Source organism: Oncorhynchus masou, chromosome 12 (genome assembly GCF_036934945.1).
Source record: "Oncorhynchus masou masou isolate Uvic2021 chromosome 12, UVic_Omas_1.1, whole genome shotgun sequence".
NCBI classification, from domain to species: Eukaryota; Metazoa; Chordata; class Actinopteri; order Salmoniformes; family Salmonidae; genus Oncorhynchus; species Oncorhynchus masou.
This window is the reverse complement of record NC_088223.1, coordinates 42,223,571-42,247,703: the sequence shown is the minus strand read 5'-3', so window position 1 is coordinate 42,247,703 and position 24,133 is coordinate 42,223,571. Positions and strand designations below refer to the sequence as shown.

Here is a 24,133-nt window from a genome sequence, read left to right as displayed (position 1 = left end):
TTGGGGCTGTTATTCTGCAAAGGGACCAGGACGACTGATCCGTGTAAAGGAAAGAATGAATGGGGCCATGTATCGTGAGATTTTGAGTGAAAACCTCCATCAGCAAGAGCATTGAAGATGAAACGTGGCTGGGTCTTTCAGCATGACAATGATCCCAAACACACCGCCCGGGCAACAAAGGAGTGGCTTCGTAACAAGCATTTCAAGGTCCTGGAGTGGCCTAGCCAGTCTCCAGATCTCAACCCCATAGAAAATCTTTGGAGGGAGTTGAAAGTCCGTGTTGCCCAGCAACAGCCCCAAAACACTGTTCTAGAGGAGATCTGCATGGAGGAAAGGGCCAAAATACCAGCAACAGTGTGTGAAAACCTTGTGAAGACTTACAGAAAACATTTGACCTCTGTCATTGCAAACAAAGGGTATATAATAAAGTATTGAGATAAACTTATGTTATTGACCAAATACTTATTTTCCACCATAATTTGCAAATAAATTCATTAAAAATCCTACAATGTGATTTTCTGGATTTTTTTTCTCATTTTGTCTGTCATATTCGAAGTGTACCTATGACGAAAATTACAGGCCTCTCTCGTCTTTTTAAGTGGGAGAACTTGCACAATTGGTGGCTGACTAAATACTTTTTTTGTCCCACTGTATATACACTGCTCAAAAAAATAAAGGGAACGCTAAAATAACACATCCTAGATCTGAATGAATGAAATATTTTTATTAAATACTTTTTTCTTTACATGGTTGAATGTGCTGACAACAATATCACACAAAAATTATCAATGGAAATCAAATTTATCAACCCATGGAGGTCTGGATTTGGAGTCACACTCAAAATTAAAGTGGAAAATCACACTACAGGCTGATCCAACTTTGATGTAACGTTCCTGTATGACCTCCCTACAACGCCTGGGCATGCTCCTGATGAGGTGGCGGATGGTCCCCTGAGGGATCTCCTCCTAGTCCTGGACTAAAGCATCTGCCAACTCCTGGACAGTCTGTGGTGCAACTTGGCGTTGGTGGATGGAGCGAGACATGATGTCCCGGATGTGCTCAATTGGATTCAGGACTGTGGAACGGGCGGGCCAGTCCATTGCATCAATGCCTTCCTTTTGCAGGAACTGCTGACACACTCCAGCCACATGAGGTCTAGCATCGTCTTGCATTAGGAAGAACCCAGGAGGAACCCAGGGCCAACCGCACCAGCAAATGTTCTCACAAGGGGTCTGAGGATCTCATCTCGGTACCTAATGGCAGTCAGGCTACCTCTGGCGAGCAGATGGAGGGCTGTGCGGCCCCCCAATGAAATGCCACCCCACACCATGACTGACCCACCGCCAAACTGGTCATGCTGGAGGATGTTGCAGGCAGCAGAACGTTCTCCACTGTGTCTCCAGACTCTGTCACGTGCTCAGTGTGGCGCCAGTGGCGAATTTGCCAATCTTGGTGTTCTCTGGCAAATGCCAAACGTCCTGCATGGTGTTGGGCTGTAAGCATAACCCCCACCTGTGGACGTCGAGCCCTCATACCACCCTCATGGAGTATGTTTCTGACCGTTTGAGCAGACACATGCACATTTGTGGCCTGCTGGAGGTCATTTTGCAGGGCTCTGGCAGTGCTCCTCCTTGCACAAAGGCGGAGGTAGCTGTCCTGCTGCTGGGTTTTTGCCCTCCTACGGCCTCCTCCACGTCTCCTGATGTACTGGCCTGTCTCCTGGTAGAGCCTCCATGCTCTGGACATTACGCTGACAGACACAGCAAACCTTCTTGCCACAGCTCGCATTGATGTGCCATCCTGGATGAGCTGCACTACCTGAGCCACTTGTGTGGGTTGTAGACTCCGTCTCATGCTTCCACTAGAGTAAAAGCACCGCCAGCATTCAAAAGTGACCAAAACATCAGCCAGGAAGCATAGGAACTGAGAAGTGGTCTGTGGTCACCACCTGCAGAGCCACTCCTTTATTGGGGGTGTCTTGCTAATTGCCTATAATTTCCACCTGTTGTCTATTCTATTTGCACAACAGCATGTGAAATTTATTGTCAATCAGTGTTGCTTCCTCAGTGGACAGTTTGATTTCACAGACGTGTGATTGACTTGGAGTTACATTGTGTTGTTTAAGTGTTCCCTTTATTTTTTTGAGCAGTGTACATACCAATACACATATAGGCAAATCAATATTCAATATTCAATATTAAAAACACGTTTGCTTTTTTGCTGTGACTTGTACTTATCATTCAAAATAAAATGTTAGAAAGAGGTAAAAGACTAATGCATTAGGAAAGTGCATAATGTTGTAACAGGAAGTTGGTGGATAGTGTGAAGAACACAACATTAGTCTTTAATAGGGGACATAAAGAGAGGTAGACATTATTAACTAATATGAGGAAGTGGGAGACGGGGGAAGAGTTTCAATTGCATACTCCTCGCCTCCTCAAAACCCATTGGAAGAGAAAGCCAAAGATCCCGCCCCTCTGATCCTCTCCTCCAATGGATTTTGAGAAGTAGAGAGGACGCAAGTATACAATTGAGATTCTCCCTGTGGTTGCATTCCCAATAACCTCTCCTTCCTCCCGAAGTTTGCATTCGTTCACTACTCTCCACAAATGTAAAAGCTTTGGATTGGTTTAGGTATGGCCTAGGAGTTTCCATATACCAGTAATTTCCTTTCAAATCCATGAAGTGAACAAGTACACCCTTCAGGAGAAAGCAGAGATTATTGTGATGCAACCAAAGAGGTCAGAGAGAACAGAGTAGGGAAATTCTCTTATCCAGATCAACAATGCAAGAGAGTGAGTTCAGCTCACCTTTCAGGATTTTCCCAAATTCTCCTAATTTCATCACGTCCCTATGGCTCAATGATGTCAGTTCATTTGTTTTAATAGACATTCAGAACAGGTGAAATGCCTCTACGAAGGGACAAATTGAATCCATAACATTTTGTCAGAAAACAGTTGGAACCATTTGCAGGTGAGGTTATATTGCAGGCATATTGGATCTTTCTCACCTCAATCAAAGTTCCCCAGGAAATGTACAGTGATCTGTGGGTGAAAGCATTGTGAGGTGATTTTTCAAAGCAAGCATCATTTTGATAATGAGGCACAGTTGAATTCAAATCTGTCTCTTCAATAAATGTGTGGTCAAAGAAGGAGCGATGGATGACGAGGCATGAGGAGAGGTGAGCCTCGTTCAGAAGAACAAAAGGGAAGAAGAGATGCCAGAGGGGTAGAAGAGAGGGAGACCTAAACCTCAAATAGCCCGTCTCTCCCCCTGAGGGTCTGTCCTGATGGAGGGAGGCTCTGGGGGTTCTGGTGGGGGCTGGATGCTCTGGTCGACGCCGTCAAGACTTTTACGACACACAGGACAGGTATCGTGCTGTGGGAGATATACACAAACAGACTTGGAAAAACATGCTTAACAGATTAAGCCTAGTACTGGACTAACAAGTGGAAACGTCAATGGAAACGTTCTATTGATCTTGCTTTTTGTCCAGGATTAGGCTTAATCTGTGTCCAGGAAACTGCCCGTGTGTGTGGCGCAAAGTTACATTCAGAGCAACATAACCAAATACCCTACCTCACGTCAAGATATGTGACCCCAATTAAAAAATAACTAACCTACCTTCCATGGCAAATTAAACAGTGGTGTTGTAACCCTTATTGACTGCCAGCCAACACTCCCCCTGCTTACCAGTTTGAGCCATGGCACTATGCAGTCACTGTGGAAATAATGGAGGCAGGGCAGCTGTTTGACAGACTCTCCCACGGAGTACTCCTCTCTACATACTGGACACTCCAGTCTTGTGTCTGAGGAAGAGATACGGGGGGGGGGGGGGGGGGTTCATTCATTGTGTACATTTTAGAATAAAGAGAGGGAACATTGACTAGTAGTGCAGGCATTGGTGCCTGATCTGGGTAAAGATCCCCTTAGGAAAAAAGCAAACAAGCCATCACCTTTTCTTTTTCAGAATGCAGCAAGAGTGTCACAAATTTGGGAATCTATTTGACAGGTGGTATAACGCACACTACTACTGAGCAAGATACACACCCTCTTCTCCCATAGATGCTGTAACTGGTAGCCTATGGGTTTGGTGTTGCAGCTTGGTTGGAACCCACCTGTCTGTTCTTGAGAGATATTGACTGTGGGGAGAGATGAGATCATCTCCTTCTCTGCAGGAGGTGGACCTGTGCTCTCAAACTGACCTAACAACTAGAGGAGTGGAGGGAATTAAGAAATGATGAAACAGAGATGGCTTTAATCACGCCAGCACGCTGAGTCGCAATCTTAAGATTTTGTGCCTGGTAACATCACTGACCTCTGTGATAACTGCGTCTAGACCTCCCTGACCCCAGGCATAGTCCCCTGGATTTGAATGGAACATGCCAGACCTGAGAGTGAGCGAGAGAGAGAGAGAGATGTTTAGAATTACTTAAGAGTCAAAGTAATGAAAAAAATAATTCTGAGGTTAAAAAGATATATACTTATTTACAGTGCAGCTGGTGCGACACCTGGATTTCCATTGTTGGCAAACAGGCCAGCCAAAAACTGCTGCACAATACTGTAGAAAAGGATAAAGAGATTCAATCTTTTTTGCACCTACAGTGCCTTTAATTTGTGTTACAGCCTGAACATTTAAAATTGATGAAATTGAGATTTTGTGTCACTAGCCTACACACAAAATCCCATAATGTCAAAGGGGAATGATGTTTTAAGACATTTTTAGAAATTAATTTTAAAAAATGAAAAGCTTAAATGTCTTGAGTCAATAAGTATTCAACCACTTTGTTATGGCAAGCCTAAATAAGTCCAGAAGTAAAAATGTGCTTAACAAGTCACATAATAAGTTGCATGGACTCATTCTGTGTGCAATAATAGTGTTGAACATGATTTTTTAAACAACTACCTCAACTCTGTACAAATCCAACAACAACACCACTTTTCATATTTTCAAGCATGGTGGTGGCTGCATCATGCTTGTCATTGGCAAGGACTAGGGAGTCTTTAGGATAAAAATAAATGAAATAGAGCTAAGCACAGGCATAAACTTGCTGTCCAACAGACACTGTGAGACAGACTCACCTTTCAGCATGACAATAACCTAAAACACAAGCCCAAATATACACTGGAGCTGCTTACCAAGACTACATTGAATGTTCCTGAGTGGCGTAGTTACAGTTTTGACTTAAACTGTCTTGAAAATCTATGGCAAGATTGCAAATGGCTGTCTAGCAATGATCAACAACAACAACAACAAAAAATAATTTGCAAATATTGTACAATCCAGGAGTAGAAAGAAAGCTCTTAGAGACTTACCCAGAAAGACTCAGCGCTGTAATCGCTGCAAAAGGTGATTCTAACATGTATAGACAGTCGTGTGAATGCTTAAGTAAATTTGATATTTCTGTATTTAATTTTCAATAATTTTGCACAATTTTCTAAAAACATGTTTTCACTGTGTCATTATGGGGTAATGTGTGTAGATGGGTGAGAGAGAAAAAATATTGAATCCATTTTGAATTCAGGCTGTAAACACAACAAAATGTGGTATAAGTCAAGGGGTATGAATACTTTCTGAAGGCACGACGGACAGAGAATACCTATTTGAGTGTAATAACGATGTAATATCATGTAACAACGTATGTTGAGCGGTTCCCAAACTAGAGGTCGCCTGATATGAAAATGGGGTCATGAGAGAATTTCCAAAATCCTGGAGAAAAAAAAATGTCTTATAATATCGCCTTTGTATCTCAAAATCATTGTAATGTGATTAACTTTAAAAATATACATGAAAATTATTGAAATCTAAAAGATAAAATTCAACCAGAGTGCGCCCTTTGATCATTGGAAAAGGCCACACTTGACCGTTGCACTTGACTCATTTCCACAGTAAATTGCTAGGCCCACTACGCTATGAAACACCACACTATTACAGAGACTTTGATATTACCGACTGCAACTGATATGGTGAAAACAATGTGTGGGGAGGCAGAGGCTCAGAAACTCACATCAATCATTTTGTCAGATAACACTGTTAAACAAAGAATGTATGCTATTGCTAGCAATCAAGTGTAAACTGACTGAACGACTCAAAAACTCTCCAAATAAACGTGAGGTGTGAGTTCCGAGATTGCCATGCATTGACTTGTGTTCGCTATACATGTCGGGGGATGCTATACATGAAAACAATATCCGAGCATTAAACGAGCATGAAACGGCACAGGGGAAGTTCAGTGAAAAACAGATTCCATGGCTTTTGCATAGATGGGGCTCCAGGCCTCTGCACTCTAGTTATGAATGTGTCTCCCTCTGCCATATGGATGCATTCTATGATCCACCGAGAGCAACTGGCGGCAAAAGGGCTGAGCACAGATCTCTAAGATATACTGCAGCAGGTAGGTCCAACTTCGATTGTAAAAAAACAGTGGCAACCTGTCATTCAGGGCAGGTGGGGCAGAGCCACCTGTTTAGAGCCACCTGTTTTGGGGGGAGGCGTTTCCTGTTTTGCATGTTATTTTTGCATTAAGTGTCACATATCAGTTTGCAAAAAATATTGAGTTAATAAAACCACATACAACCATGGTTTCTTTTTTGCTTTCTTGAGTAAGGCAGCTCCAAAATGCAAACAGGGTGTAACCGTGACAAGAACCATTCAACGCTGGTCTGACCAATCGGAATACAGGCTTCAAGATTGTTTTGATCATGCAGACCGGGAAATATTCAGGGGAGCCTCACAGAATAACATTGATTTATACGCTGACTCAGTGAGTGAGTTTATAAGGAAGTGCAGTGCAGATGTTGTACCCACTGTGACTATTAAAACCTACCCTAACCAGAAGCCGCTGATGGATGGCGGCATTCGCTCAAAAAAGTGCAAACCACCGCATTTAAGCATGGAAAGATGACTAGGAATATGTCCGAATCACGTGGATTGGGATATATTCCGCATTGCGTCCAACAACATTGGCGAATACGCTGATTCGGTCAGCGAGTTCATTAGAAAGTGCGTCGGCGATGTCGTACCCACAGCAACTATTAAAACATTCCCAAACCAGAAACCGTGGATTGATTGCAGCATTCGCGCGAAACTGAAAGCGCAAACCACTGCTTTTAACCAGGGCAAGGTGACCGGAAACATGACCGAATACAAACAGTGTAGCTATTCCCTCCGCAAGGCAATCAAACAAACTAAGCGTCAGTATAGTGACAAAGTAGAGTCGCAATTCAACGGCTCAGACACAAGAGGTATGTGGCAGGGTCTACAGTCAATCACGGATTACAAAAAGAAAACAAGCCCCGTCGCGGGCCAGGATGTTTTGCTCCCTGACAGACTAAATAACTTCTTTGCTCGCTTTGAGGACAATACAGTGCCACGGACACAGCCCGCCCAAAACCTGCGGACTCTTCCTCACTGCAGCTGACGTGAGTAAAACATTTAAACGTGTTAACCCTCGCAGGGCTGCAGGCCCAGACGGCATCCCCAGCCGCATCCTCAGAGCATGTGCAGACCAGCTGGCTGGTGTGATTACGGATATATTCAATCAATCCTTATCCCAGTCTGTTGTCCCCACATGCTTCAAGAGGGCTACCATTATCCCTGTTCCCAAGAAAGCTAAGGTAACTGAGCTAAACGACGACCACCCCGTAGCACTCACTTCCATCATCATGAAGTGCTTTGAGAGTGTCAAGGACCATATCACCTCCACTCTACCTCACACCCTAGACCCACTCCAATTTGCTTACCGCCCCAATAGGTCCACAGACGACGCAATCGCAACCACACTGCCCTAACCCATCTGGATAAGAGGAACACCTATGTGAGAATGCGGTTCATTGACTACAGCTCAGCATTTAACACCATAGTATCCTCCAAACTTGTCATTAAGCTCGAGACCCTGGATCTCGATCCCGCACTGTGCAACAGGGTACTGGACTTCCTGACAGGCCGCCCCCAGGTGGTGAGGGTAGGTAACAACATCACCACCTCGCTGATCCTCGACACTGGGGCCCCACAAGGGTGCGTTCTGAGCCCTCTCCTGTACTCCCTGTTCACCCACGACTGCGTGGCCATGCACGCCTCCAACTCAATCATCAAGTTTGCGGACGACACTACAGTGGTAGGCTTGATTACCAACAATGACGAGACGGCCTACAGGGAGGAGGTGAGGTCCCTCGGAGTGTGGTGTCAAGAAAATAAACTCTCACTCAACGTCAACAAAACAAAGGAGATGATCATGGACTTCAGGAAACAGCAGAGGGAGCACCCCCCCTATCCACATCGACGGGACAGTAGTGGAGAGGGTAGTACGTTTTAAGTTCCTCGGCATACACATCACGGAAACACTGAATTGGTCCACCCACACAAACGGTGTTGTGAAGAAGGCGCAGCAGCGCCTCTTCAACCTCAGGAGGCTGAAGAAATTTGGCTTGTCACCAAAAGCACTCACAAACTTTTACAGAAGCACAATCGAGAGAATCCTGTCTGGCTGTATCACAGCTTGGTACGGCAACTGCTCCGCCCACAGCCGCAAGGCTCTCCAGAGGGTAGTGAGGTCTGCACAACGCATCACCGGGGGCAAACTACCTGCCCTCCAGGACACCTACACCACCCGATGTCACAGGGAGGCCATAAAGATCATCAAGGACAACAACCACCCGAGCCACTGCCTGTTCACCCCGCTATCATCCAGAAGGCGCGGTCAGTACAGGTGCATCAAAGCTGGGACAGAGAGACTGAAAAACAGCTTCTATCTCAAGGCCATCAGACTGTTAAACAGCCACCACTAACATTGAGTGGCTGCTGCCAACATACTGACTCAACTCCAGCCACTTCAATAAATGTATCACTAGTCACTTTAAATAATGCCACTTTAATAATGTTTACATATTTTACATAACTCATCTCATATGTATACACTGTATCTTATACCATCTTGCCTATGCCGCTCGGCCATCGCTCATCCATATATTTATATGTGCATTTTCTTATTCCATCCCTTCAGATTTGTGTGTATTAGGTAGTTGTTGTGGAATTGTTAGATTACTTGTTAGATATTACTGCACTGTCGTGAACTAGAAGCACAAGCATTTCGCAACACTCGCATTACCATCTGCTAACCATGTGTATATGACCAATAAAATGTTATTTGAAGTGCCCAAGTTTGGGTTTAAGGGTCTCTTTTCCAAGCTTAAAAGGATCAACATTCAACAATGGCCATGCTGTCAATCAAGCATGACTTCTGACGCGTTCGAAACTGGAAACTCGGAACTGGGAAATCTCAGACTTCAGTTAGTTCAAGACAACTGGAAACTCTGAAAAAAAACTACCTCTGACTGGGAAAATAAGTTTTGAACGGCCATCCAACTCATAATTCCAAGTGGGAAACTCGGGCCTCTTTCGAGAGCTTTGACCTGAAGATCACTGACATCATGATTTGACCTTGTTTTTGTCAGAGTTCACAGATGTCTTGAAGCACTATAAAACCAGAGAATGCCAGACTTTGATGCCAAAGTTATGACAAAATTTGCCAAGAAGGACCTCCGCGCCACCTTCCTGTTCAAATGAGCACAGGACAACAAGGTGAGTCCAAAAATGTATTGTATGCTGCTGCATAAATGCTGCAATATGCCAGGGATATATGTATACTGTAGCTAAGAAAGTAATAATATGTAATAATATGTTGTGTTGTAAGATGTTAGTAGCCCATGTGCCTCACCCAAAAGATTTGTTCCCTTTCCCCCTCATAGCTTAGCCTACTGTTCTGACTTGGTGGTGCACATTTAGCCTACAGCCTGTTTTAGAGAAATGTCATCATCAAATATTCTGAGAGCTTTCATTGTCTGCATATATGCCCCCTTTATTTATCCTACTGTTCTGACTTGTTTCTTTAGGGAGAACACTGTAAGAACGGCCCATGTTCTGAATTCTGTCGCTGTACATTTCAAAAGTGCTGAACAAATAGTTATATTGACTACATCCGTCCTAGCTTGCTCATTGGTGTCTTAATCAAAATTACAGATGGCCTCTTATCCGTTCGTTGTCCCCTTAAACAAGTTTGAACATCTCAATTGTCAGTAGAAAGCACATCTATTTAAGGAAGTCAGCCATATCAGCTAAGGCAATAAATGGGGCTGAATGAACTGTTTCGTTGCCAGACAAGGCTCCGCTGATAGCCAGGTGTAGCAGTGGTAAGGTGTTGGGATTCTGAGGTTTTGGACAGCTTTATGTATGGCGTAACAGTTTGTGGGTACCGTTTATCAACGTTATAATGCAATTAATGCATTGTTTAGTGTTGTGTTGTATCGTGGCTTTGCTGGCATGCATGTAAACTTTTTTGGGCAGTTTGCCCCATCAAGATTTACATGCTAAAAAACTACATCCACTATGTGCAAGACTGTTTGCAAAACTATGTGGCGATATGGGATCAGAGGATGACAATATTCTATTTCACATGAGGCTTGATGGTTTTCGAGGGGGAGTGTTGGAAAGACTTTACTTTCTGTGTAATGAGAAGGAAGTGTGTCTCCTTGCTTAAGTAACAGACATATTTTGAACCTGAACGAACTGAATGCAAGCATGCAGGGGAAATGCAGAAACAGTCTACAGATGAGTGCCTGAATCAGTGGATTTAGAAGAAAAGTGAACCATGCCCCCTTCCCTCAGCTGTGCATGTTTCTAAGCAGAAAACAACATCAGTAAGTGTCCCACACGAGTGATGACTGCTCACCTCCAACGCTTGGAAGAGCACTTTGGGACCTACTTCCCAATCCGTTTGACTGTGATCCTGGCTCAGTTGACATGCTGGTAAGTGAAATTTAGTTGTCATGTGACTTAATGCATTCACGGGTCACTATAGAGGAGTTTTGGTTCCAGAGTTTCTTTTATAATTGAACCTTTATTTAACTTGGCAAGTCAGTTAAGAACCAATTCTTATTTACAATGATGGCCTAGGAACAGTATGTTAACTGTCTTGTACAGGGGCAGAATGAACAAGTTTTACCATGTAAGCTCGGGGATTTGACTTAAAGGGAATAAATACCCTGCCATCTCCCTCTGAGCATTAATGCCATGCACAAAACAATTGGGAACTCGGAACTGGGAAATCTACGACTTCCGAGCGTTCAAGACAACTGGGAAATGGGAGGCAAAAAAATGAGCTCCGAATTATTTTGAACGCTCATCCAACTCGGACTTCCAACTCAGGAACTCTGGTCTCTTTCTAGAGCTCAGACTTTCCAACCTGAAGATCACTGACGCCATGATTTGACCTTGTATTTTTCAGAGTTTCCAGTTGTGTTAAAAGCACCATAAAACTTGTGGTACCCTTCGCAAGCTCATATCTGTGTGAAGCTGGATTCAGTGCCCTCGTCTGTATTAAAGCCAAATATCGATCCAGGTTGGATGTAACTGCAGAGATGAGTTGTGCACTGTCAACATGCATCAAGCACACCCATCTAATTAGTGGTGGTGAGATAAGATACATTATGTCAGAATAATTTGCAATTGACTGTCATAGCCCCACATTAAAAGGTATGTGATGGTGAGTTGAGAAGACAATCAGAAATACTGTAAGAATGTTTTTCAATTGACTGCCATAGCCCCACATTAAAAAACATTGGTTGTTAACTACATTTTCTTTTTCACGATTGGGGTTGTGAGAATTTTCAGATATCAAAATGGGGTTGTGAGCCAAAAAAAGTTTGGGATCCCCTTATGTTATTACAGTGTAATACATTTTAGGACAAAATAGTATAGTGTTTGAAATGCAGTATATTGGAGTTAATATGTGAAATGATAGTGTGTGATAAACTGAAAGGAAAGATTTCATTTTGGACAACTTTGACGATATAACACCATTCGTGAATTGGTGTTATGTGATGTTATTATGCAACAGTACAAGGACTCAATATCAATACAGGCTCTTGAGTAGAGTGAGAATAGCTTCCTAAAAACTGCCCTGGAGAGGCAGATAACTGTGCAAAATCAGTGGTCGTTGCCACTAAGGGGGCTTTCGGTCCAACTGAAATAAAAGCCATCAGCTATACCTGCCTGGACCTTGAAACATGGGGCAAAACCATACTAGAGAGTGAGTGGATAAAGGTAATTGACTTTACACTGTAGACAGATCAAGATCAGTGATGGGCAATTGGACATCTCCACTAACCCCTCCACTGCTGGCGCGCGGGACTGTCGACTCCCCTGGCTAGGCGGGCGAGAGGGGCGTTCCGGTTCAGGCTCCAAAGGCTCTGTGCGTCCCACAGGGTCCACAGAAGGGCCCTCCAGTTCGTCCTCCATTGCATCACTGGCAGGGGCAGCCTGTAGTTGGCTCTGGTCAGACTCATAGGCGGAGGGGTCCGAGAGTAGGGCAGAGCGTTCCATAAACAGCAGCTGCCACAGCTTGGAGGAAAGGGAGCAGACCAGTAAATTCAGATTAAAGTCAAAGATGAGGAAAATGATAGAAAAAGACCAAGATAACTTGGGAGGACATATAGGTACCTCTGAAAATAGTGTGCCTGCATCATCATTGGCCTCTGCAGTGCTGCTGTTCTCCAAGAGACTGAAGGACAAAGACAAAATAAATCTCATAAACTTAAACGAGTTAATTGAATTATTGTAAATTAACACATTAAGAGAAACGCAAATACAATATGTTTTTATTGAAACGTGTTATAATTTAATATACCTCATGTATATTATATCAGATGTATCAGCAACTGCACATAATAATGTACCTAAAATACTCCAGTTATGGCATTGCAATTCAAATATAGGCCCACTATAAGCAGAACAGCATGCTTACAAACGTAACATTTTAACATTTTACCTGGAGTCTTCTGACAACTCCTCAATGAAATCGGACTCACACCTGGGGCAAGTGAATTCCTTGAGGGGGGAAAAATATGTATATTTCAAACTATTTTGACATGAAAATACAAAGGAACATACTTGTCCACTAACTTTAGGATGCGCGTTCATGTCAATGTAAAAAAAAACAAAAAAAAACATAAAATCATCTGGTCGTCAAACTCTCAAGTGGTGTGCGGACAAGGAACACCCTGCCAAAGCACCCATCCCCTTTTCATGCATGTGCCGCGTTCCCATAACAGTCGGAACTAGGAAACCCGGACATTTCCGACTTGCTAACTGGTTAAAGTAGGCTACACGTGCCGCGTTCAACCAGTTAGCAAGTCGTACGTTTTCCGAGTTTCCGTAAGCACATGAATGCGGCAATAATGTTTCTCACATGCAGTTGGCGACAAATTAGTGCTTCTAAATATGGCAAAGACGCAAACCCGAAATGTGGATCACCATATTTCTTCGCAACAATGAATCTAACCGCTCTCCATACAATACCACTTATAAAAAGTCTTATTCTAATAACGAAAATATTCCAGTAAATCAGTCACATTCAGTTTCAGATACTAATGTTGTATTTTCTTATAATGTATTTCGGGAGGCATTGCTAGCTAGGCCTACTTGTGATACAGAAACGTCGGTCGAGAACCGGACGGGAAAGTAAGTAAGAAAAGCAGTTGAACCAACTCACTGGGAATTTGGGGTCGATTTCACCTTTACAGCAGTGACAGAAAAAGCGGTGTTGTTGTGCCGCAGCTGCCTCCGCCATCTTCACCCTAGCATACAATCAGTCACTGACGTCGGTATGGTAGCAGCTCAAGCCAACGGAAGGCGTAAAGGCGCTTGTCAAAAGGGTCAGGACAGTCCCCCATAGGTTATAGGCTACTTTTTACTTTAAATAAGTAAAACATGTATTCATATATATATTCCAGATTTTATAATAATGTATCTGCTATTGAACAAATTGTTATTTCTTATCGCTCTAATCATAATTAGCCGAGGTTATAAATGCATACTACAATTTCAACCAAGCGCTGCTGTTTAAGATTATTGCAGCGATCTTCTAGACAATATATTGATTAGTAGACCGCTGTAATAATCTAAAATTGCAACACTTTGTTGCAATTGGGGTAATAGGGCTGTGATTCCCCGTCAAAATGTCCATGATACGACTAATGTAACAAATAAATAGCTCAATAGGTTTAAGTGCCTTACTGTGTAAACTGAACCGATTTCAGTTATTGCAAATTACCAAAACGACTGAAACTAGAAATAAATAGTTGAGGCAAAATCTGCAATTGTATGCTACAACAAGGTGACTATCCAAAACAGCAGAATATACTGGTAATCTAAAAAATGGTTTTACCTGTCACTGATTTAGCCTACGGTGTGAAGGACTAAAAAATATTTAAATGGAGAGATTGAGCATTCTTTTTAGTCCAGAATTAAGCATTGGGGTAAACTGGCCCTTAAAGTATTAAACACATAAGTAACAGTAATAATAGATCATGCAAAAGTGATGACTAAAAGGATAGCAAGAATTGCATCATGGATGTAGTTTCCCGGGAGTCTATAGGAAAGACTACAGTATCTTAATCAGTCCAGTGAAGAGGTCATTGTCAGAAACTGTACATTGTGTACAAAGCTGAATAACACACTGTCTATATTAGTTGTTTTTTTAGATGTAATAGGCCTACAATATTTTAGGTTAGGCTACTGACATGATGACTAATGACACTATTGCTGAGGGGACCAAAGGGATGTTGAAAATATGGTGCATATCAATAGATTTTATTAAAACCAAGAGAGAACAACAATGACGATCATGACAACCACGTGTAGCATCAACATAACATAATAATAGCAAGAATATTACAACCCAAAACAACGTTTCTCATTTAAAGTTATAATTTTGGCAAAGATAGTTTGTGTAAATAGGTAGGCATTCTCATTCGGGATATCAAAAACAAATGACTTATTAGACTCACTATAGCAAACATAATAGCATTGGCAAGAGATAATTGAACCGTTCGGCTGTTAATTAACTTAGTGTTAAATATGCAGCATCACTTCAGTGCATCCATCACAAACTCAAGTCCCACCCCTTTCCTGAACTTTCATATACTTTAATGTAACAATTCAACAAAACACCCAAATCTTGCATACCTATTTTGTACTGTACACTCTCATACATACAGTTGAAGTCAGAAGTTTACATACACTTAGGTTGGGGTCATTAAAATGTTTTTCAACCACTCCGCAAATTTCTTGTTAACAACTATAGTTTTGGGAAGTCGGTTAGGACATCTACTTTGTGCATGACACAAGTAATATTTCCAACAACTGTTACAGACAGATTTATTTCCCTTATAATTCACTATATCACAATTCCAGTGGGACAGAAGTTTACATACACTAAGTTGACTGTGCCTTTAAACAGCTTGGAAAATTCCAGAAAATGATGTCATGGCTTTAGAAGCTTCTGATAACAAAGGACATTGTGAAGATGCTGGAGGAAACAGGCACTAAAGTATCTATAACCACAGTAAAATTAGTCCTTTATCGACATAACCCGAAAGGCCGCTCAGCAAGGAAGAAGCCACTGTTCCAAAACTGCCTTAAAAAAGCCAGACTACGGTTTGCAACTGCACATGGGGACAAAAATCATACTTTTTGGAGAAATGTCCTCTGGTCTGATGAAACAAAAATAGAACTGTTTGGCCATTGTTATGTTTGGAGGAAAAAGGGGGATGCTTGCAAATCAAAAAACCCCTCAATCCTATAGAAAATGTGTGGGCAGAACTGAAAAAGTATGTGCGAGCAAGGAGGCCTACAACCCTGACTCAGTTACAACAGCTGTCAGGAGGAATGGGCCAAAATTCACTCAACTTATTGTGGGAAGCTTGTGGAAGACTACCCAAAATGTTTGACCCAAGTTAAACAATTTAAAATGGTACAAAATACTAATTGAGTGTATGTAAAATTCTGACCCACTTGGAATGTGATGAAAAAAATAAAATCTGAAATAAATCATTTGACTATTATTCTGACATTTCACATTCTTAAAATAAAGTGGTGATCCTAATTGACATAAAACAGGGAATTTGATTAAATGTCAGGAATTGTGAAAAACTGAGTTTAAATGTATTTGGCTAAGGTGTATGTAAACTTCCAACTCCCAACTGTACCTACCCCTCTCTCCCTACCAGCTCCCCTGCTCTACTTGCCTGCCTCCCCTCTATCGAGCCACCCCAGTAAAAGCCCCCTGGGCAGCAGAAGCAGTAGCGTTGGCAGCTGCCTGGCGTACAGCCTGATTGGACATCACTCCAGTGGCAAACTCAGCCTGAGCCTTCACGAAGCTGGCACCGGTCTGCCTGTACAGAGAGTGTACCTGGAGGGGAGATGAAGACAGGCTTTGATACATGATACATAAGGGCAATTCCACGGTAACAAGAGTGATGCCAAAACTCAGTTTTTCACTTTAAAAAAATGTACAGTTGATGTCGGAAGTTTACATACACATTAGCCAAGTACATTTAAACTCAGTTTCACAATTCCTGACATTTAATCCTAGTAAAAAATCCCTGTCTTAGGTCAGTTAGGATCACCACTTCATTTAAAGAATGTGAAATGTCAGAATAATAGTAGAGAGAATAATTTATTTCAGCTTTTATTTCTTTCATCACATTCCCAATGGGTCAGAAGTTAACATACACTGTATTAGTATTGGGTAGCATTTCCTTTAAATTGTTTAACTTGGGTCAAACGTTCCGGGTAACCTTCCACAAACTTCCCACAATAAGTTCTGTGAATTTTGGCCCATTCCCCCTGACAGAGCTGGTGTAACTGAATCAGGTATGTTGGCCTCCTTGCTCGCACACGCCTTTTCAGTTCTGCCCAAATGTTATATGGGATTGAGGTCAGGGCTTTGTGATGGCCACTCCAATACCTTGACTTTGTTGCCACTTAAGCCATTTTGCCACAACTTTGGAAGTATGCTTGGGGTCATTGTCCATTTGGAAGACCCATTTGCGACCAAGCTTTAACTTCCTGACTGATGTCTTGTGATGTTGCTTCAATATTCCCACATAATTTTCCTCCCTCATGATCCAATCGATTTTGTGAAGTGCACCAGTCTCTCCTGCAGCAAAGCACCCCCACAACATGATGCTGCCACCCCCGTGCTTCATGGTTGGGATGGTGTTCTTCAGCTTGCAAGCCTCCCCCTTTTTCCTCCAAACATAACGATGGTCATTATGGCCAAACAGTTCTATTTTTGTTTCATCAGACCAGAGGACATTTCTCCAAAAAGTACAATCTTTGTCCCCATGTGCAGTGGCATTTTTATGGCGGTTTTGGAGCAGTGGCTTCTTCCTTGCTGAGCGGCCTTTCAGGTTATGTCGATATAGGACTCGTTTTACTGTGGATATAGATACTTTAGTGCCTGTTTCCTCCAGCATCTTCACAAGGTCCTTTGCTGTTGTTATGGGATTGATTTGCACTTCTCGCACCAAAGTATGTTCATCTCTAGGAGACAGAACTTCCTGAAAGCGGTATGACGGCTACGTGGTCCCATGGTGGTTATACTTGCGTACTATTGTTTGTACAGATGAATGTTGTACCTTCAGACATTTGAAAATTGCTCCCAAGGATGAACCAGACTTGTGGAGGTCTACAATGTTTTTTCTGAAGTCTTGCTGATTTCTTTTAATTTTCCCATGGCGTCAAGCAAAGAGGCACTGGGTTTGAAGGTAGGCCTTGAAATACATCCACAGGTACACCTCCAATTGACTCAAATGATGTCAATTAGCCTATCAGAAGCTTCTAAAGCCATTACATTATTTTCTGGAATTTTCCAAGTTCTTTAAAGGCACAGTCAACTTAGTGTATGCAAACTTTTGACCCACTGGAATTGTGATATAGTGAATGATAAGCGAAATAATCTGTCTGTAAACAATTGTTGGGAAAATGACTTGTGTCATGCACAAAGTAGATGTCCTTAACCGACTTGTCAAAACTATAGTTTGTTAACAAGAAATTTATGGAGTGGTTGAAAAACGAGTTAATGACTCCAACCTAAGTGTATGTAAACTACCTGACTTCAACTGTATGTCAAACCAAAAACAATGACTGCAAAGTTAAACAAACCATACAACTATGCACTTGGATTACTTTTTAACAATTTTCACTGAATAAAAAACAGTGCAGATGCCAAGTTTGGTAACAGAATGATAGCACAAACCATCATTCCGTTATCAAATTAAGCATCCTCACTGTTTTCTATTCAGTGGAAATTGTTAAAAAGTAGTCCAAGTGCATAGAGTTGTATGGTTTGTTTAACTTTGCAATCATGGTTTTTGTTTGACAATTAAAGTGAAGAAACTGAGTCTCAGTATCTCTCTAACAATGGAATTACTCATATCTCAACACCATACTCACTACCGATCTAAAAGCAATACTGTAAATAATACTCTGAAAACTCAAAACAATGACTCATTCCTGTGGACGATTCTAAATATGTTAATTGACATACTGGGGCAAGATTAAAAAGTCTTGAGAAGCTGAGTGTCTATGTTGTAGCCTTTTTACCCTCATCCTATTCCTTCCTCCACCATGTTATACTTGATAACAGGCCATTGTCTACCTACTGTAATTACTCCACACTGCCCTGATTTGCCCTAGCATACAATACACTTTAGCCTGGTTAAACCAGGTTAAGTTCCCCTCCCTACTACGCCTTCATTTCAGGTTTACCCTCTTGAGCATGACAACCCCAATGGCAGCCTGGGCAGTGAATAGGATGGCATTGAGCATCATGATCACACCAACAGGCACGCTAGTCTTCAGAGCAGCCAGACTCACTATCCAGCCGCTGAGCAGAACCGGGAGGGAAGGAGAGGGACAGTCACAAAAAGAGACATAGTGGGAGTGTGAAGAAGGATAGGTGTGAGGAATGTACTGTATAGTAGATTTAACATTATAAAAAGGTTAAGTAAAACTACAATAGTAATTGTAACAGTCGTAAAATAGTCCTAGACAATGGTTGGCTTGTTCGTGGCACATACCTGAAACCCCATCCAGGAATGCCAATGGTCATGATGACATAGACAATCACTTGGATGAAAAAAATGAAGAAGAAGGCGAAGAAGTTGAAGGAACTGTCACTCCTGAAAGGAAAAATGGATTTATAGGTTCACTTAACCTGATATAAACAGAAGGAATCTAAATAGATCTGTTTTGTAATGATAAGCCCCTAAATTAAAATTGTCCAATAGTATGCACCTGAAGGCTTTGTACACAGGCCTGTACCAACAGACGAAGGAGCAGGGGGTGAAGAGGAGGACCCAGAGGATGGCGAGGCCCAGCCCAACACCACCAGAAGTGTCCACACAGAACAGACTCAGGCAGGAAATTAAGTTAAATGCCAGTGTGCAGGCAGTGACTGGGAGAGGGGGAGAGAATGAAGACAAACGGAAGAACGTATGATGGGTGAAGTGAGAAGGTAGAGCAAGGGAGTGAATGATAGCATGAAAAGTGAGGGGGAGAAAGGGAGTGAAGAGTAGAAAAGGGGGGGGAAAGAGAAAGGAGATAATGGAGGTTATAGAGATGCAGACCAGAGATGGATAGGTATGTAGGCAAAATAAGAAGAGAAAGGTAAGGAGGTCAGAACTACAGTTTGGATACTAGAGCACTTTAAAGTTGCATTGGAAGGGAAAAGGATAAAGAGATAAAGGTACACTGACTGCACACAGGTCCACTTTTTGATTATAATGTATCACTTTTAAATTAGTCTAAATTAATTTGAGAAATCTCTACTTTTTAACAGTGTCATTAACTATTAGGTAACATTCTTAACTGCTAACCATTTTCATTAATCATTTAATCTGAGCATTATTATCATCATTATTTCATGGAAGTGTTACTTGTTACAGATGACTTCACCAGACAGGCCAAAGACAGCCAGCCAGGCACAGAAGGGGAAACTCACACATCCAGTAGTAATACATGATGGAGACAGTGTGTTGGAAGCTCTGGCTGATCTCCATGTTGATGTCTTGGTAGAAGCAGGGTCCCACAGGGCAGAAAGTGGGCAGGGGAGGCCAGTTATTCTGACGAGCTGACAGAGAGATGAGGCAGTTAGGAACCAGCGTAGGGTAATCCTCCCACCTCCGATCTTCCCTTCATTAACACAACCACCACCCCCCTCCATCATTTCATATCAAACTCCTGGATCCACTTTTTCCTCTCAAACCAATCTCTATCATCACCACCACCTCACTCTCTTACTGGCTCCAGGGCCAAGGGCGTATGAGTTCAGCTCCCTCTCCCTCCTCTCCAGCTCACGGGCTTTCTTCTCCAGCTCTTCCTGCTTCTTCAGGAGTTCTGCTGTGGTGGCGTTGACCGCTGTCTGCTAAAGAGAGAAAAGGACAATGTCAGGCTTTAATGCAGAGCTGAATATAGCTCCATATACCTTAGTAGATACAGTAGATTAACTTGATTTAATAGAAATTAGTCTGATAAGTTCAGGTGCTCCATGTCAAGCTAGTAAATAAACATGGGGAAATTGAATTATCACACAGAGATATGACTTGCTTGTCTATGAGTATAATTTATAGCTGTATAGGTTTTGTTCTATAACCTGCACAGGTGACTACTGAGAATTGTGTCATACATATGGAACAAGTACCTGGGGGGTGAAGGAGGTGCCATAGTTGCGGGGCTCTGTAGGCGTAGTCCTGCTGGGTGGAGTTGTTGCAGGAACAACAGGTTGGGGGGCAGATGGGGAGGTGGCTGCATAGGCTGGTGGTGGGGGCTAGAGAGTGCATGACAATAAGAACTCGACCTATATCATTACCAATAACGTTTATAATGATCACAAACAAAGAGTGGCTTAGAGCATATCCCAAAAAATCTGAAAGGAGTGGAGCATCCTGGCATGTTACCACATCCAATTGCGTGGAATGTAGTGGCATTCCTGCTACTCTGTTGAAGCACAAACCATACTGCATTACTATTACTGCACATACTTCATCTCCAAAGCATTCGTATTCTGAAAAACACTTAACTACACATCTCTTACCCCATTTTTATTGTCAAATGGGTTGTAAAGATCCAGTGTGGCATACTCAGTGTTGCTGCTGTGTTGAGTCACTGCAGGGTCCTGACATAGACAAGATAAACATCACCAACAGAACATCATAAAAGCAATCACTCTCTGGCTACGTCATAGAGATCCTCTTCAATTCCTATTAATATATAATCTTATTCAACCTGCTAATTCTATGGGTTACATACTAATGACACCCTATATGGTTCAATACTTTCAAAAATAGTACACTATGTAGGGAATATGGTCACATTTGGGAAGTAGCCTTGATCACATAAGTATCAATAGGGCAGCTTTCATTCAATGAGCCCTTTGGAACATGTTTTAATGTACAGCTACTAAATAGATTCTTCGAATAGCCTGGGTTAGAGCAGGGAGAAAGCAGCATCACATGTCATAAGTAACAGCACGTCTGCTATTACATTAGTGCAACAGGCGAAACATCAAACACCTTTTTCATCAACATTGTAGCTAAATGAATAAAATAACAGTAGCTAAATATTTGCCGTTTGCATTTCATATATATGTTTCACCTTTATTTAACCAGGTAGGCCAGTTCTGCACCTGAACAAGGCAGTTAACCCACTGTTCCTAGGCCATCATTGAAAATAAGAATTTGTTCTTAACTGAATTATCTAGTCAAATAAAAGGTACAATAAAAAAAATGTAAAGAACAAGTTCTCATTTACACTGCGACCTGTCCAAGATAGAGCATAGCAGTGCGACAAAAACAACAACACAGAGTTAGTTACACATGGGATAAACAATATCACCTGGAATGGGTTGTGGGCGTCGCCTGGTTCCGAAAAACTTGTGTATTTTGACATTTTTTTTTACAGAAATTGTGTATGCCCTGCCTACTCTGTTCAAATAGAAAACCTATCTACTGACACTAGGCTAACAGTTAGCCTCTGAAATAACTGGAAACAGGCTGTTGGCTATCTAGCTAGTTATTTTCTGCTGACTTGGTTAGCTAGCTAGCTAGCAGTATCAAACCACAGCCCCTCCCTAGCTTAAAACAAAATAACAGTTCAGATGTTATGGCTGTATCAGGAGTGTCATCGTCTAACTAACCGGTTATTAATAGATGTCAGTTTAAGATGTATTGCCAAATATAACACAACTGTAACCTAGCTAGAAAGCTCACATCATAGCAAGATCGCTGTCCTCGTTCTGTTATCAAACGAAAACGTTGCCACAATCTGTCAAGATATTGCCGAACATGTGTATCTATTTATTTAATTGACTTGGCTAGCTATATCCTTGTTTATCAGTTAAAGCCGTTTCTCCTTCAATAGTATTTCTTTTGGCGGATTCCCTTTGTTATTGCCTGCAAAAATAAGCCGCTGTACAAACGAACGTGACCCAGGAAGTAATATCATGTGACTGCGGCGACAGAAGAAGCACGTGCGAAGTGAGGGGGCGTGTGCTTTTGTGAGTGGCCAAAATGATACCCACCGCATTTTCGAACGCTTCTATGAGCCGATGTACAGTGCATTCGGAAAGTTTTCAGACCCCTTACAAAAAAGATTGCCGTTTTGAAACTGCAGTGAAGGTGCAGTAACTACAGTCAACTGTGGGATTTGGGGCGTAATAACTGCAAAGTAACTGCAGATACACTGCAAAATTACTGCAGTAAAAAAACGTTCTTTTACTCGCAGTTTTTGCAACATATTCCAGCTACATACTGCACTCTGACTGCAATCTTTTTTTTTGTAAGGGACCCCTTAACTTTTTCCACATTATGTTACGTTACAGACTTATTCTAAAATGTATTTAAACAATTGTCATCAATCTATTTTATTTTGGCAAATTTATATAAAATACAAAACAGAAATACCTTATTTACATAATATTCAGACCCTTTGCTATGAAACTCGAAAATGAGCTCAGGTGCATCCTGTTTCCATTGATCATCCTTGAGATGTTTCTACAACTTGATTGGAGTCCACCTGTAGTAAATTCAATATATTGGACACAATTTGGAAAGGCACAAACCTGTGGATGTCAGAGCAAAAACCAAACCATAAGGTCAAAGGAATTGTCTGTAGAGCTCAGAGACAGGATTGTATTGAGGCACAGGTCTGGGGAAGGGTAACAAAACATATCTGCAGCATTGAAGGTCCCCAAGAACAGTGTCCTCCATCATTCTTAAATCAAATAAGTTTGGAACCACCAAGACTCTTCTTAAAGCTGGCCGCCTGGAGTTCCTCTATGGAGATGGGTGAACCTTCCTGAAGGACAACCATCTATGCAGCACTCCACCAGTAATGCCTTTGTTGTAGAGTGGCCAGACGGAAGTCACTCGTCAGTAACCGGCACATGACAGCCCACTTGGATTTTACCAAGATTCTCTGGTCTGTTGAAACCAAGATTGAACCCTTTGGCCTGAATGCCAAGCGTCACATCTGGAGGAAACCTGGCACCATCCCTACGGTGAAGCATGGTGGTGGCAGCATCATGCTGTGGGGATGTTTTTCAGCGGCAGGGACTGGGAGACTAGTCTAGATCGAGGGAAAGATGAACGGTGCAAAGCACAGAGAGATCCTTCATTAAAACCTGCTCCAGAGCACTCAGGATCTCAGACTGGAGTGAAGGTTCACCTTCCAACAGGACACCGACCCTAAGCATACAGCCAAGATAATGCAGGGGTGGCTTTGTGACAAGTCTCTGGATGTCCTTGAGTGGCCTAGCCAGAGCCCGGACTTGAACCCGACCGAACATCTCTGGAATTACCTGAAAATAGCTGTGCAGCGACTCTCCCCATTCAACCTGACAGAGCTTGAGAGGATCTGTAGAAAAGAATGGGAGCTATTCGCCAAATACAGGCGTGCCAAGCTTGTAGTGTCACACCCAAGAAGAATCAAGGCTATAATTGCTGCCAAACAAAGCACATTTACTGAGTAAAGTGTCTGAATATTTATGTAAATGTTTTTATTTAATTTATTTTTTATACATTTGCAAACATTTCTAAACCTGTTTTTGATTTGTCATTATGGGGTATAGTGTGTAGATTGATGAGGGAAAACAATAATCACCTTTAAAATAAGGCTGTAACATAACAAAATGTGGAAAAAGTCAAGGGGTCGAAATACTTTCCGAATGCACTGTATCATGACAAAATACACCGTATCCCCAAAGATTGTTCTATCTGTAATATTACTGTCTTG

The 24,133-nt window shown here is 42.1% G+C and overlaps 2 protein-coding genes across 3 annotated transcripts; both read right to left on the bottom strand.

Moving 5' to 3' along the window:
• Positions 1-709: 709 nt before the first annotated feature.
• Positions 710-13,657, bottom strand: rnf115b (ring finger protein 115b). 2 transcript variants are annotated; one of them, XM_064980623.1, is made up of 10 exons: positions 13,548-13,657; positions 12,825-12,883; positions 12,497-12,557; positions 12,165-12,397; positions 4,493-4,561; positions 4,319-4,391; positions 4,119-4,212; positions 3,694-3,809; positions 3,252-3,378; positions 710-3,044 (listed from the first exon to the last, which is right to left on the bottom strand). In XM_064980623.1, exons 1-9 carry the CDS (start codon positions 13,623-13,625, stop codon positions 3,253-3,255), a joined length of 909 nt encoding a protein of 302 aa, XP_064836695.1. In that variant the 5' UTR covers positions 13,626-13,657; the 3' UTR covers positions 710-3,044; position 3,252. The 2 variants fall into 2 exon arrangements, with proteins under 2 accessions (XP_064836695.1, XP_064836694.1); XM_064980622.1 differs by having other exon boundaries at positions 710-3,378.
• A 969-nt stretch (positions 13,658-14,626) lies between these two features.
• scamp3 (secretory carrier membrane protein 3) lies at positions 14,627-22,353 on the bottom strand. The gene is made up of 9 exons (XM_064980621.1): positions 21,737-22,353; positions 20,937-21,017; positions 20,544-20,669; positions 20,144-20,267; positions 19,845-19,973; positions 19,139-19,298; positions 18,922-19,023; positions 18,611-18,728; positions 14,627-16,247 (listed from the first exon to the last, which is right to left on the bottom strand). Exons 1-9 carry the CDS (start codon positions 21,788-21,790, stop codon positions 16,095-16,097), a joined length of 1,047 nt encoding a protein of 348 aa, XP_064836693.1. The 5' UTR covers positions 21,791-22,353; the 3' UTR covers positions 14,627-16,094.
• Positions 22,354-24,133: the final 1,780 nt, after the last annotated feature.

Coding starts and splice junctions, on each gene's coding strand:
- scamp3 (XM_064980621.1), bottom strand. CDS start 21,790: ATGTCAAAATACACAAGTTTTTCGGAACCAGGCGACGCCCACAACCCA. Junction 19,299..19,844: donor CATGTATTACTACTGGATGT/GTGAGTTTCCCC, acceptor CCCCTCTCCCAG/TCACTGCCTGCACACTGGCA. Junction 16,248..18,610: donor GGGTTGTCATGCTCAAGAGG/GTAAACCTGAAA, acceptor TCTCCCCTCCAG/GTACACTCTCTGTACAGGCA.
- rnf115b (XM_064980622.1), bottom strand. CDS start 13,625: ATGGCGGAGGCAGCTGCGGCACAACAACACCGCTTTTTCTGTCACTGC. Junction 4,213..4,318: donor TAGACGCAGTTATCACAGAG/GTCAGTGATGTT, acceptor CCACTCCTCTAG/TTGTTAGGTCAGTTTGAGAG. Junction 3,379..3,693: donor TAGTGCCATGGCTCAAACTG/GTAAGCAGGGGG, acceptor TATCTCCCACAG/CACGATACCTGTCCTGTGTG.